Here is a 15943-nt window from a genome sequence, read left to right on the forward strand (position 1 = left end):
CTCATACACAACTTTTCACCATTTTCGCTCCAGTAACCTGCACCTTCTAGACACCACAAAAGCCAACAACTTAGCTGGGAATTCTCTCTTTTCCAACTATATATTCCTAAAACATGGAATAAGCTGCCATCCAGAATAACATCAGTGAGCTCTGTCATACAGTTCAAAAAGCTCCTTTAGTCACACTTAAACACAGGGCTGCGTTCCTGTCACTCACCAGGATAGACTTCCCTTAGTCTTCTTGCCAACTAATGCGCAACAAATAAAAATATATTTTTACTCATTATATAAAACTGTGAATGCTTGGAAAAAATACTTTGATTCCATTATGTACCTGTTATTTGCTATGAATGTAGTAATTCCCAAATGTTTATCAACTTTTATTTTGTCTGTAGTTACTACATATGTATTTTTACAAGATATTTGTTAAAACTATAATTTGTCTGTTCCGGAGCTTTTCTTCCTGTGGCTCTGCTGAAAAAGGACCTTCTGTCCAGTTGGACTTTCCCCAGTAAACAGATGTAAAATAAATAAATAAATGAATGAATAAATAAATAAACACATTTACAGAGTACTGTAGGCTATGACTCCTGAAATGAGAGAGAAAGAAAGAGGATCAGTGATAGAGATAGACATTGCAATAATCAAAAAATAACAGAAGCAGAAAATTATCTTTTCCTTAACACTGTTTATTCACCAGATTTCACCATACATAGCTAGCAGGTGCTTTATATAATTAGATTTATTAAATAATGAAAATAATTATATGAATACATTTTCAATATGCAGTTAATTCCAAAAGTTACAGCCATTACTTCTCTAAAGAATGCCTTTCATTTTAATTTGTCTTGGATGTCACAACTAAAACAATACACTGCTGATAAAACGTTCAGCTGTTATCTATATACTCATTTTTTATCTTTTTTACAGATTACTTAATCTAAGAAGTCAGGCTTAGAATTAATCAATGCGTATTAAAATAATAAATGCAGTTAACCATCTTATATTACTAGTCCATGCACGAAACAGTCTTTTTCTATTAATCTTGTGTCATGGCTTCCCTTTTAGTCCAGCTTCACAAAGCAAGTTGACTTCACTCTGTTGCTTTCATAGGAAGTCCATCAAATTTGTATAGTTGAATAGTTCCCTTACTTATATACATCAAACTTTAACTGTAGAAATTTAACTTTGAATTAACCTGGAATTTTGTTATGCAGTCAGAGAATAATTATTGATATAGCACATTCATCATAAGTTTATTCTGTTAAATAGTATAAATAAGAATTACAAACCACACTTATTTAACATACAGACTGAACTTTCAAAAAGGAAAAACAATTGTTTTTATTGTTGACAAGTCATAATGGTATAAAGTGCCATCATTCTATACTCGACTAGTACTACCTGACAGTGAAATTCTAAGGGAAGAAACCTCATGGATAATGTTGCACTGTTGTGCTCCATTTCACCACACTTATGCAAAATTACTTTACAGAAAATTTTAACTTTACATCTCGTTACAGCATGTTCATCTGAAAGTAAATGTTACAGCATGGCTGTCTCAGAACCTTCTCCAGTCCTTAGTCTATTTATTATCCCTGAAGGATATTCTTCTCAAATGTTTATACATATTTAGTGCTATTTACTGACTTGGCAACGTACTAGAAAGCAGAACTGCATCTGAGTCACAACTCATGGCGCTGTCCATTGCCTATTCATTTTAAACATTTTATTTTGATTCCTGAGATAAATTTCAGCCATCAGCTGTGTCTATGTAACCACTTTAATATTTACATCACCAATGTTGCTTACCTCTCATTGGGATGGGCCACAAAACTCTGGATAATTCTATAAGTAAGAAACCAAAAATTGGAGGAGACATGATCAGGATGGGCCAGCAGAGTGCTGTCCTATAAACTCAGAGGGCTTATGTTATGCCATGTTCAGTTGTTCTGTCCAGTACCACATATGTATTTCATAATACATGTGCTTGTGGACTAAAGTCTTAGGTCTCTACTGAGAACTGTTAGTCCTTAGCTGGCATCTCCCTGCCTCCATCTGTGATAGGTGGCACAATAGATATGTCACTTATTCTCTCTTGTTCCCAGTCAACTCTTCACAAATCATGGTCAGTAATCAAACCTAGGTCCATCAGTCACAGGGCTTCATCATATTTGTAACTGATTCTTCGTACCTGCTCACTTTAACTTAAATTACAAAGATTAAATACTAGAATAGCATAATTTGTCAGGAATTTCTGTAATAAAACATATAGATTACTGGACTTTCTTTGAGGATTATTGCTAGTATAAAAATATTTTGCACTTTCTAATACCCTGTTTTAAGTACTTTGGTTAAATCATGAGTAAATAATTTACATTTTCAAAATACAGTTTATTTGGCAATAGGTAATGTAGAAACAAAATGTTTCTAGTAGCACTTTAAGAGCATTCATCCCAAATCTGCACTTTCTCACCCTACTATAATGATGCAAATGCACCATAGCATTCTATCCAATAGCTTTGAGGGTACCATAGCATTCACTCCAGTAGCTTTGGGGTACCATAGCATTCCATCAAATAGCTTTAGGGGTCATGCTGTGTAAATGACTGCTCTATTATCATTCTCAGTGTCCATTTCTTTCCCTGTTTCGTTGGAGCCAACCTCAGGATCTCTGTTAGAGCTGGATGTTGTTTTCTGGTCTTGTGATGCAGCTAAAGTTTGACATTTTGTTTCTTGACATGCAACAGTGTAATTGCAATGCAGTGAAAAAACATGTTACCATCTGCACCACTCACACTGTAGGCAACCCCACAACCTTCAAACTGGTATATACCAACTCCACAATCACACAACATTTGGAGAGGGATCAAAGCTAACAAAAACAAATACCTGTCTTATTGCAACAGGAGACAACAAGCACATTTCAGTCATTTGGGTCTAAAGAAAACATAACACATCTACCCTGTCCTCCCTTCAAAATGTAGCTCTAAAGCAGAATTGAAAATAAGTGCATACTGATGCTTATATCCTCTTATAAGAAATAGTCTTCCACATAAATATAAATTTAAATTCTATTTTACTAGGAGTTACTTAGTAATATATTTATTTATCTGTATCTCTAACTATCTATACTCATGGATGCAGCATGCTCTATCAAGAGTGCATGTAGTTCTACAAGTTATCGACAACATATACTGCTTGCAGTTTAAACCAAATGTCCCATTTGTCGACGTCAGAAGATGTCAAACACGAGCTAGTCAAGTGTTCATGTGGAGTGTGAACTGTGTTTGCATGCAGGTTAATAGGGTTTTGCTGCTTAGGCTTGGAATTAGGGCTTGGTAAGTGCATAGACTGAGTGGTGTGCTTTAGAATGTTTTGTGTGTGCGTGTGTGTGTGTGTGTGTGTGTGTGTGTGTGTGTGTGTGTGTGTGTGTGTGTGTGTGTGTGTGTGTGTTTCAGGGTTAGGTAAGGTGATTTAACATTTTTGTTTGATTGTGCATATGAAGAATGTTTGTGTGTGGGTGATGGTACTGTCACAGAAACATTTTTCAGTAAAGAGCTATGTAGGGCTGGGTTTAGAGACAAGTAGGGATAGCACACATGAATGAGGATAGTACCACTATTCAGAGAAATTATATCCGGGTAGTTCATTGGTTTAATATATTTATATTTATTTATTTATTATTATTTTTTAAATTGACCAGTCAGAAAGTGCTTTTCTTATTTGATCAATTTACTTAGGACTTTTTTTTTTATTTGTTTAGGTTTTGATGTGCAGAAATATAGCTTTTATGACCTATTACTTATTCTGTTATATATTTTTATTGCATCGTTATGTAACATGCATATAAGGAACTCTCTTACGTCTTGTATATTATGTATGGGTAACTTTATTGCTTGCCTTATATTTGCTTATTTTTTTTTAATTTATGCACAAGTTGTACTACTGTGTTATTGTCTTAATATTCAATTTTCATTATTCAATGTTTAATTCTGTTTAATGTGTACCTTGGAGCTTTTCTCTGCAGGCCTCCACTGAAAATGGGCTCGTACCCAATCAGACTTCCCTGGTAAACAGATGTCAAATAAATAAATAAATACAGTGTGCAGAAATCAATATAATTTGTATCAGTGTTTCTCCACATCACTTAATAAGGACAGATATCTAGAACAAGATACCTAGATATAGATTAGCTATAGACATATGATATTGGTGTGCATCTTTATAGGCTCTTATGTAATTACTAAGCTAATGGCACAAGAGCCTTTACAAGCCTAGCCAATAATACCCAGGATATGACAATATTAAATCTTAATTTTGCAGATATGGGATGGGGTAGTATCAGGGTAGTGGGTCTTTGAGTGTTTGATCCCTGAGTCATTTATAGATTGCCTCTGTCCATGAGAGACATGGGCAGGTACACCAGCAGTGAATTTATGGTTCCCCATCAATTTATCAAGATTCTTTTTGAAAATCATGAGGGACATGCTTTGTTTTACAAAGATGGAAAGTTTCTTCCATAGACAAGGTAGCCTTTGAGATATGAATCTGTCTCTCCAGCAAGTTCTGTTGCAGTCACAAATAAGGTTCAGGTCCATGGAATGTATTACCCTTCTATAATTTTTCTTGTAAATATGTAACATTTTCATCAGGGCTGGATCAGAGAATGCCTTGTACATCAGGCATAACCCCCCTCTCAATAAATTATATAAGACAGAGTAAAGGGATAGGGCCTTTAGTCAGTTTGCACAAGACATGTGTTTTACACTCTGTATTTTTTTAGAGAGAACTGTCTGGGTCTGCTCCAATTAGTTAAGTGCCTGGTTAGGTACATACAGAAGAAAGCATTGCACTAGATTATGGGTCTAAGGGCCATGTACAATGGCACTATGACTTCCTTTGATCCTGATGCCATGCCTTTACTTATAAGCTGTGCCACACAGAAGGACCTGGTGGTCAAAGTTTACGTTACTACTTCATGACTGTAGCTACCTGATGGCCATAGTTTAGGTTACTAAATTTTATGCATGCCAGTGCGTGCGGGTGTGTGTGTGTGTGTGTGTGTGTGTGTGTGTGTGTGTGTGTGTGTGTGTGTGTGTGTGTGTGTGTGTGTGTGTGTGTGTGTGTGTGTGTGTGTGTGTGTGTGTGTGTCTGTGTGTGTGTGTGTGTGGGTGGGTGTGCGAGTGTGTGTACCCCATTTTAATATCAAATGGTTTATGACATTTTTCAGAATTCCTATTGAGTTTACATCCATTTCTTATGAAGTTTTTTTACAGTATATACCAATCCTAATTACACCTAGTGAGATAAATCATGATCAAATATCAATGATATCTTGAAATGGATTATAAAGGCAGAAATAAGGTAATTACAATGATGTAATCAGTGACTATACAAGTAAAACATAATGGAAAAACGATTACATTTCAGAATTATGCTTCCAAAATAATTCAGAGATCTAATGTAGTTTGTCAATAGCACTTATTGATTATGACCTTTTGGACACTGCCACTTGCATAAAATGACACCACTGAAAAAAGTTACCTAAATAAAATATGTTGCATGTTAGAAGATCACTACACACCACAAAAGACACTCATGTACACATTTTCTATATAAAAAAAAAAAAAAAAAACAAGGTTCATCAGTCCAGCTTTGATGAATCATTATATAGGACAATCAACATCTGTAAGTAGAAATGCACCACTGACAGTGTCAAAACTCTTCCTTTTACCAATGTACCTTTATCAGTTCTCAAGTAAGCCATTTTAAAGTGAATATAAAGCACTCCAATTATGCCTGATCTATATAGGTCTGAATAGCAGGCTGTATAGATACACAGATACATGAAATAATTCTACTGTACTAAATGTAACTGGATGACATACTATAGTTTTTAATCCAGCACAATAAACTAGCATTATTTATAAAGGAAAATGTAGAATCTATAGGATAGAAATGTATTTTTATTCTGCTAACGCTGTTGGACAAGAGGATGCAGACTATATCACTGTTTCTTGATTGTAGCATTTGCAGTCTTCTAAAGTGCTTCAACCAGCATCTAAAACAGATGGAATGAATCAAAAAGAAAACAACAAGTCAGTGAGAAGTGTTATTCAGCTTTGAAAATACAGGAACTAGTTGTGACAAATAGAAATGAATGATATTTCAGCAGATGCAAGATAAATTCTCAAAGAGAATGTAGATATTATTTTAAGTTATTAATGAACAATTCATTTTGGTTGCCAATACACACACACACACACACACACACACACACACACACACACACACACACACACATATATATATATATATATATATATATATATATATATATATATATATATATGTGTGTGTGTGTGTGTGTGTCTGTGTGTGTGTGTATATGTATATAAAAATCTTTCTGTGCTAGATAGGTTGATAATGGACAAACTAACAAATGTTCTTTGTAGACTCTGCTTTCCCCACTCTTAATGTCCTACACTTGTACACTTATTAATATGGAGGATGTGGCAGTTCTATCTATCTTTACATTATAAGTTAGAATGACACTGAAATACTGAATTTTATATACATATTGGACCTCCTGACATACTGTTGAAGATACAACTGCTGCCAGGTTTTGCTAGCATGTCAGAAATATAGTATCCCTCTATGACTCAATATATCCTTAAGTATATCATTTCCAGACATACAAACATAGGCACACACAAAATGCAGTTAGTATACCCCGCATGATATGATGACAATGCACAAGTCTGGTTTTCACGAGGCAATTGTTTTAGCAATTCATATTTTGCAAATTAACTTTCATTGTATCCCATGTCTTTAGCTTTATGCCATCTCTGACAATTTTTTTTTCTAATACCCTTTACTTTGTATGCCAATTTTACAGCACGCATGATTAAATTTATTTTCCTACAGTAGTCCAATTTTATATATATATCTTAAAGAAACTGTGAAAAAGTAAAGTTTATTTTATTACCAAATGAAAAACAGGTATGACTTTTCCTTTAAAGATGACAGTTTTGGTCAGGGTTTTCTGAAACAAATCAGACCTAAACAAAGACACTGCTGAACTTGTCATCACAGTCTTTTACTGTAGTAACTCTGAAATTCATGAAGGGTAAAGAGATCAGTAGCACAGTTAGGAAGGGGTGAATGGGGCAGCCATCCCAGGAGCAAAGAACGAGAGGACATGATCGGCAGATCAGTGCTCAGTGAAAATAACAGCATTTGAAAATTGGTGTTGAATTTGTGCTGTAGCCCTTCTGTGTGTAATGGCCATGACTGTCATAAACCATAACTATTTCTTGCCAGAAAAATAGCAAGCAGTTTGATACAGTTTAAAGAGAAAGATGTTATTATTTTTTTTCTTCTTCTTCAAGTCAGAAGAGCTTTTTAAAGGGGGGGGGGGTGCCAAACTGGGGAACAACCCTGGATATCAGAATAACTAGCTACACTTTTGACTTGAGATCATACTTTTTGTATGCAAAAACGTATCAGGTTGAAGTGAACGCCATACTGAAGTACTGTACTTGAAATATAAGCTATAATATTACTTCAGAGTACATGTACAACTGTATCTCATCAGAAAAAAGGGATATGATCATCAAAAGTGATAATTTTGGCAAATCTATATACATTCATAATTTCATACTTAGCTTATGGTGGAATGGCTATCCAAGTTTATCCATGGCAGACCTAAATATTCAGAGTATATTAGTTACCTAGGTAAACAGAGCTTCAATAGAAATAAAATGTACTCAAATGAGCCAGTCCATGCTAGAGATAGCAGTTACTGTCTGAAAATCAAAAACAAAAATCTTAACACAGAAACTGATACTTCAGAGATTATAAATACATATAAAACCAGAAAACAGTGATAATCCAGAGGGCTCAAGTCAAGTCTGGTATCCCACCTGTGACCCTGAGGATGACAGGACTAATAACAAACAACGTATAAAAGATAATTCCAGATGTTAGCACAAGAACTCTCATCTATCTACCTACTTAACTGAATAAACTACTTGAAACTTCAACAACCGATCTTTATTCCTTCTACTTGGAGAGCATCAGAGAAACAATCTCCTAGATCTGCTAGCCAAAGTGATTTTGTCTTGACTAAACTTTTGTACTCTGTTTCACATATAAACACAGAGTAAAGCAATAAAATACAGAAATGTAAAACTTTTTTTGCACAGCACTTTTTCAATACACTTCTATGTTTTATTGCTTTATTTTGGATTTATAATTGGATAGCATACTAGAAGTCAATTGTTTTCATATACTAGCAGACCATAAATATGTGTCTTTACCCAACTGTCATGTCTAATTTTGAAACAAAACAACATATTCTTCTTTTTGATATGTAGGGGTAGTGTCTTCCAAAGGCAAGGAATTCATGGACTTTTAAGTTGGTCATAGCAGCCAGTCTTGTTGATCTTGAAGTGGACATTGAGGATTTTGGTGTCAGTTTTGAGCAGCCTTTTGGTTCACTGAAGGGGAAGTTAATTAAAATGTTTAAGGACTTTCAGTACCCGAAAGACTAAGCATAAATCACTTATCAGGGGATTTATATAAGACGCAGTGTTTTCAGGGTAGCTTAGATTGTGCACTCCAGATATATTCTTGTTTAAATAACTCTCAAGTTTAACAAAATGACCATAAGAAATTAAAGATAATATACTGATGCATTTTAACAAGCCACCACACTGACAGCAGAGGTTTGTGAGATGATCACTTCCCCAGATTACATATACCTTCCATGCTGAGCTGGAGTATTGTTATCAAATATTACAAAGCTTATGTATTAGCAGTCACTTCTTCAGTTAACTGATAAAAGTTGGCAGAGGAGAGATGAAGATTTCCTCTTACTCAACAAGGAATTCATCAGAGGCAATTGTCTCAGCACTTTCAGGCCTCATAGGTTTATGGTTTTGATTTTGGTTACAGAATCAGTGTATCTATCTTGCACAGCGGACTGTATACTGTGCACAGTTAAAATTAAGCTTGGGGGGGGGTCATTATCTTCCATAAAGATTGCTCTTGGTGGTGAGCAGTTTCAGTGGAGGATTTCCTTTGTTCTTTGTTCTTATGCAGGTAAACCTCTTTGCAGTGATCATATAAATATAAATATTAATCCACAGACAGCAGCACTATCCTCGATGCACACTAGTTCTCTTACAAATGGACACAAGCTCCTTTACTACCTAAGAGAGTAGGTCATTTTCCTGGCTGCAGATCTACACTTTACTTTTCACATCTATAAAACCACCTACCATATAGGTTTCTCATATTGGCACTATTTATCCAGTTATCTGGCTAAATACATCACGGCTAACCCATAGTTAAATGCAAGACTGTACTTTACAACTGGATGTGCAAGTTTATAATTGTTTCTGAATTTTACTGAGATTGATGCTACAGTACAGCTTAGCTGAGTGATATGCTTAAACCCATGGCTAGCCTTAGGCTGACTGTATTGTTTGGGACAAAAGAGAGCTGTGCACTTCCCAGAAATGTAACTAAAACAAGTAAAGAAAAAAAATCACATTGAGGACTCAAAGGGGGGGGGGGTCTAAGCAACTATTCTACTTAAAGCTGTAGCAAACTGATTGCCTCTAACAAAATACTTGTTATATTTGTAGCAATCTGCCATGCACACTTCAGCTGTGACTGCAATACCAGCATTTGGTTAGAATTCCCAGGTTTCACTAACAAATGCCAGTACTATACTCAATACCTCTCAAATATCCAGCATTTCATAGTGATTTTTGCCTCATATTTAATTTGTGATTTTCTGGCAAACCAAAAAAAAAAGATTGAAGTCAGAGATTAATGACAGACATTTCAGCTTCAGACTTCACGTCCTACAAAAATGCATGCTAATGCAAAACCATTTACTAAGTTTATGCGAGTAATATTTAAATTCTTCCCATGTTTTTGGACTTTTCTATCCCCATTATTTTAGGGTTTGTCCAGAATTCTTTTAACTGAGAAGTTAAGAAGTTTTCTACCTCACCATCAGCGCCTTCCAATTGCAATGCTTGTCAACTTCAGCAGCAAAAAAAAAAAAAAACACAAAAAAACTACAGTCAGTCAATAATTACAGATTACACAGATACTGATGCAAAACCTGCTATTTTCTTACCTTTGTAAGTGAATTAGTATGATATTTAACAATTTTCCCTTGATGATGGACATTAGATCCAAAAGGATTTTAAGAAGCCTATCCTTACATTCCCATGGTAATTTTCAATCTGATATAGGATGAACAAGGATATGGTGTGACATAGACATATTTCCTCTATCCATAGGGGACTTGTGTGCTAAGTCTGCAAATTTGTGGTTACTCATCCATTCACCCAAATCACATTTGAATAGAGAAGCATTTTTCTTTAGGTGAAGTGGAAGCTAGTTCCATAGAATGATATTTTCTGGGATACAAACCTGTCCCTCCAACATGTTATAGTTCTTTTATATAAAAGAGATTGAGATCCCTTGAGTCAGTGTTTATGATACCATTGAACTTGTGAACGTAACATAGGTCTGACAGAATAGGGTCTACTGAAGTTCTATATGCAAGGCAGAAATTGCCTCTTCATAGCCTGTATAATACTGAGAATGGGGACAAGGCTTTTGGATCTGCATAGTTTTTTAACATTTAGGCCCCATTAATTTTGCCTTTGTCCAAACTCTTGAGTAAAGAAGCTGAGAGGTATGATTCTGACTTGGAGGTCTTCAGACAGAAGTATAGCTAGAGTAGGGAGAAGGAGACTGACAAGATGGGCACAATGTTTTAGGGGGTAGTCAGTAGTGCATTTACTTCTGTGCCAACATTTATGAATGCAGGCATGGGAATTCTGATATTGCATGCAGTTTGTGGTGTAAGAAAACCAGTTTGCAAATTTTTGAATGGCACAAATTGGGCTCACAGTTGCTAAGGCTGTCCATGCTTAGATCTCTGTAAATCTTATTATGTTCTATGCAGTGTGAATGACTTTGAAATTTGCATTAAAAGAAAGAAGATTTTACTCCAGTACGGAGATGTCAAAAATCTGGAAAGTTAAAACATGCAAGTTAACAGAGCAAAGCACAAATAAGATAAATACCTTTTAGCATGGTGAGTTGTATTCGGTGGCTGTATTCTCAGCTGGCAATGAAAAACAGTCATTAAAATGATGTTGTAGGCATTAATGATTCTATACAAAATCTTCATACCATGAATTTATTCATGTAATTCCAATAAAAACACAGATAACTATGATGAAATGTTTCCTTTATTTTGAGCATGCATACATGCAGGATGTTTCTCATAAACCCACACCAACACAGACAGACAGACTTACACACACACACACACACACACACACACACACACACACACACACACACGCACACGCACACACGCACACACACACGCACACACACACACACACACACACACACACACACACACACACACACACACACACACACACACACACACACACACACACACACTTATACCCATGCATACTACACTGTATTGTCTATTGGAGCATGCACATACAGATAATAGTTAGTGCAAACTTCATGCCATTTGAATGGCAGCAGGACTGTGACTATAACAAAGGGCATGCTGCATATGAATACCTACATGGTGTACTCTGCTAGGGATTAAATTGGCTTTAAAACACAGATATATGTTATGTTTAAAAATTCAGTCTCGTACATGATAACTTTCTACCTGTGATTTTTATTTTTTGAGTGCTGTCATATGATCCAAGTAAATGTTCAAAAGTAAAACTCTCTATTATACAAAGGTGACTTCTTTTGAAAAAAGCATGCAATTTACAAAGGTTAGATTTCTATCCTTCACTGTCTTTTGTATTTAACTTTTTTTCATTTTCATCAGCTCTTCATCAGCCCTCTCCATGCACTTATATTGCTGATGTATGGCCACCACGTCTGACGCCAGTTTCATTGCATTATTTCAACTTTGCTGCTAACAAAGCACTATACCCAGCTGTGACCTCTCCCTCTCTACCTGTTTTACAGTGGGCTAGAATATTCAAACAATAATTACAGGACACTAAAACAAAATAAACATCACTTCAGAGGGAATCCATTGCAACTTTCCTGACAGATGCTCCTTTATTGTACTTGGATATTTTGCCTCCATTTAATCTAATGGAGTACACCCAGCTGTGACCTCTCCCTCTATACCTGTTTTACAGTAGGGCAGAATATTCAAAGAATAATTACAGGACACTAAAACAAAATAAACCACTTCAGAGGGAATCCTTTGCAACTTTCCTGATGGATGCTCCTATATTGTATGTGGATATTTTGCCTCCATTTAATCTAATGAAGTACACCCAGTAGTGACCTCTCCCTCTATACCTGTTTTACAGTGGGATAGAATATTCAAAGAATAATTACAGGACACTAAAACAAAATAAACATCACTTCAGAGGGAATCCATTGCAACTTTCCTGAAGAATGCTCCTATATTGTACTTGGAAATTTTGCCTCCATTTAATCTAATGTACATTCAAACTGCACAGCTTAAATTAATGTCTTCTAATTGTAATTTGTAAGTCAGCAGTTCCCCGTACATCACCACGGCTTGAACTCCAGCTACTATTACCTCAGCTCTTTAATCTCTTTACTCTGTGCCTAAACTCAACCATCCTGATCACCCTGCTTGTTTGCATGATCCAATATTTACCCTACTCCTCACACTGTGTCATACCTAACTCAATATAGCTCCAATGTAATTAGTGCCCGGCCTCTGTACACTCTGCCACACTCTATCTCTTATCCCTAAAAAACTCCTTTCTGCCTCTGTACACTCTGCTACACTCTATCTCTTATCCCTAACAAACTATTTTCTTTTTTTATTCTTACATCTCTAGTAAACTCTTATTTTCCTCTTCTCATATCATCCCTGCTTTCATTTCTGACTTCCACTCTAACCTTTCTCTACTAGCATACCATTCTAACTGACCTACCTGCATTTCTGATTGTTTCTTGCAGCTCAGCTTTGGCTATTCCTGAGTCTGCCTGCTCCATTCACCCTCACTATGCTCGGGCTCACTCTGCTCCCCTACCCTACCCCCATTCCCACCACCACATTAATTACATTTATACTCTCCCTAACTCCCCCTTCCAAACCATTATCCAATCACATTCTCTCATCAGTCTCTTTCTTTTTCCACCCAATCACAAACATCCTACTGTCATTCCTGCAGCTCATGCCCATTATACCTAACCACACCATCATATATTACACACTTCACTCTGTCATCTCTAATTAAGCAGTCTACTCTTTCCTCTCACCTCACTTCCAATCCACACTATAACTATCGATATATTTGGCTTTAACTCTTTATTACTATCATCATCTACCATCACTTAATATTCACTCCGTGTATCGACCATGTCTCTCATTACTACTTATATTCCTCTCTCACTCTCACTCTCACTTACCCTAGTCCTCTGTTTTCTACTACACCTAACATCATTTTACATATCTTACATTCCTGCTCACACATCTATGCAGGTCTTATCCTTGTATAACTATTCTGATATTTCTCCATGCTGTTATGCTCTTGATACACATTTATACGCTAAATATAAATTACAAAACTTACCTGTACCTCCATATGTCTCACTATTCATTCAAAAAGAAAGCTATTACCCCTTACATACCCTGACTCACAATCTAACCTCTGCCAATGTGGAGGCATCCACCCAAACCCAGGGCATAACCCTCTGACAGGCAACTCTACCAGCTCTTATAAATCACTAAATATCACAACCCTCAATCTCTAAAGCATTAGGAGCAAAATATCAGAATTCCATGCCTGGATCACTCTCAATGACCCAGATATACTAGTCACAACTGAAACCTGGCTGAAACCCCATATAAAAGATACTGAATTTCTCCCTCCAGGCTACACATCCTAAGGGCTGACAGACCTCTTAAAAAAGGAGGAGGCATTGAAATAATGTATCTAAATTTAAAGTGGCACTATTTATTGGTATTATTCATTGTATACTCAGTTCAAGCTATTGTATACACTAACATAGGTTATTACAAGGTATTATTCCATTTGTATTGCCATGTATATATTATAGTTTAACACATATATTAAGGAGAGATACAATATGAGGGTAATATGTATATACAATACCTTCAAATATTACTATATATATATACATTTAGTTTTTAATACACAATAAGTATTTATTTAATTATTTATTTATATTATATTATATATACATATTTTTTACACTTACAATTGCACTATTTTTAATGGACAGGATATAATAACTATATTACAGTATTTATAGCTGTATATATTTACATTATATTTATATTTATATTTACATTTACATTTATTCATATTTATATTTATATGTATTACTAGGTTTACATTAATTATACACAATCACTACCACAAGTTTCTATAGAATTTATTTGTTTGAGCCTCTGTTTGTTTTATTCTATCATGAACCTATATAGGTAACTATAAATCAGTAACTTGAAAAATGATTGTTGTTTAGTATGGGTTATCCCAATATATTCAAGAACATTATGTTAAGTATAAGAAATGTCTCTTTAAATGTGATTACTTGTTTTAATAGTTAATTAATCAATTAGACATACTATTGGATGGTATAAAAAGACAAATGAACTGTGCAATATAGATTCTGATGAAGTCTCCGTAAAGGAGACAAAAGCGCTAAATCTATTTGTTTTTTGTCTACTGGTTTTTACCTTTGTCTTTGTTTGGATTTTTAAAGTTATTAAAATATAAAACTCTTTTTCGTCTCGTTGATGCTGTATATACACTCGGTGAAACAGGAAATTGCAAAGGGCAGCCTTAATAGTGCCGGAGCAGTGATTTATTTTGGTGTTTTGTGCTATTCGTTGGTTACTAATTGCCTAACTTTTATTCCGGATACGAGGAGTCCAGTTTTCTTACTATATATATACATTTAGTTTTTAATACACAATAAGTATTTATTTAATTATTTATTTATATTATATTATATTATATATACATATTTTTTACACTTACAATTGCACTATTTTTAATGGACAGGATATAATAACTATATTACAGTATTTATAGCTGTATATATTTACATTATATTTATATTTATATTTACATTTATATTTATTCATATTTATATTTATATGTATTACTAGGTTTACATTAATTATACACAATCACTACCACAAGTTTCTATAGAATTTATTTGTTTGAGCCTCTGTTTGTTTTATTCTATCATGAACCTATATAGGTAACTATAAATCAGTAACTTGAAAAATGATTGTTGTTTAGTATGGGTTATCCCAATATATTCAAGAACATTATGTTAAGTATAAGAAATGTCTCTTTAAATGTGATTACTTGTTTTAATAGTTAATTAATCAATTAGACATACTATTGGATGGTATAAAAAGACAAATGAACGGTGCAATATAGATTCTGATGAAGTCTCCGTAAAGGAGACGAAAGCGCTAAATCTATTTGTTTTTTGTCTACTGGTTTTTACCTTTGTCTTTGTTTGGATTTTTAAAGTTATTAAAATATAAAACTGTTTTTCGTCTCGTTGATGCTGTATATACACTCAGTGAAACAGGAAATTGCAAAGGGCAGCCTTAATAGTGCCGGAGCAGTGATTTATTTTGGTGTTTTGTGCTATTCGTTGGTTACTAATTGCCTAACTTTTATTCCGGATACGAGGAATCCAGTTTTCTTCAAATGGAAAGCAGTGGTATGCTTAATGAACTTTTGCGAGTAATTCAGGTGCACTCGCAGGTTGAAATTTCACCTACAGGAGCTTTGAGTGAAATTCCTTGTGCACAGAGTAGCCTGAAGGACCCAAGGGCTAACCGAGTGACGTCAGAAGTAAGCGACCAACAGACACGAGGCAG

The 15943-nt window shown here is 35.0% G+C and overlaps 1 protein-coding gene across 1 annotated transcript in view; it reads right to left on the reverse strand.

Moving 5' to 3' along the window:
* Positions 1-6036: 6036 nt before the first annotated feature.
* The window catches only part of LOC122808699 (alpha-2-macroglobulin-like protein 1), a 1234219-nt gene continuing 1224312 nt past the window's right edge, over positions 6037-15943 (reverse strand). The window contains exons 35-36 of the mRNA XM_044079685.1: positions 11121-11161; positions 6037-6064 (exon numbers count right to left, since the gene is read on the reverse strand). Coding sequence (XP_043935620.1) covers positions 11124-11161 — 38 coding nt within the window. The 3' untranslated portion in view covers positions 6037-6064; positions 11121-11123. The remainder of the gene's footprint in view (positions 6065-11120; positions 11162-15943) is intronic.

The sequence above is a fragment of the Protopterus annectens genome, chromosome 8.part0 (assembly GCF_019279795.1).
Source record: "Protopterus annectens isolate FY-2018-M chromosome 8.part0, PAN1.0, whole genome shotgun sequence".
Lineage (NCBI taxonomy): Eukaryota > Metazoa > Chordata > Ceratodontiformes > Protopteridae > Protopterus > Protopterus annectens.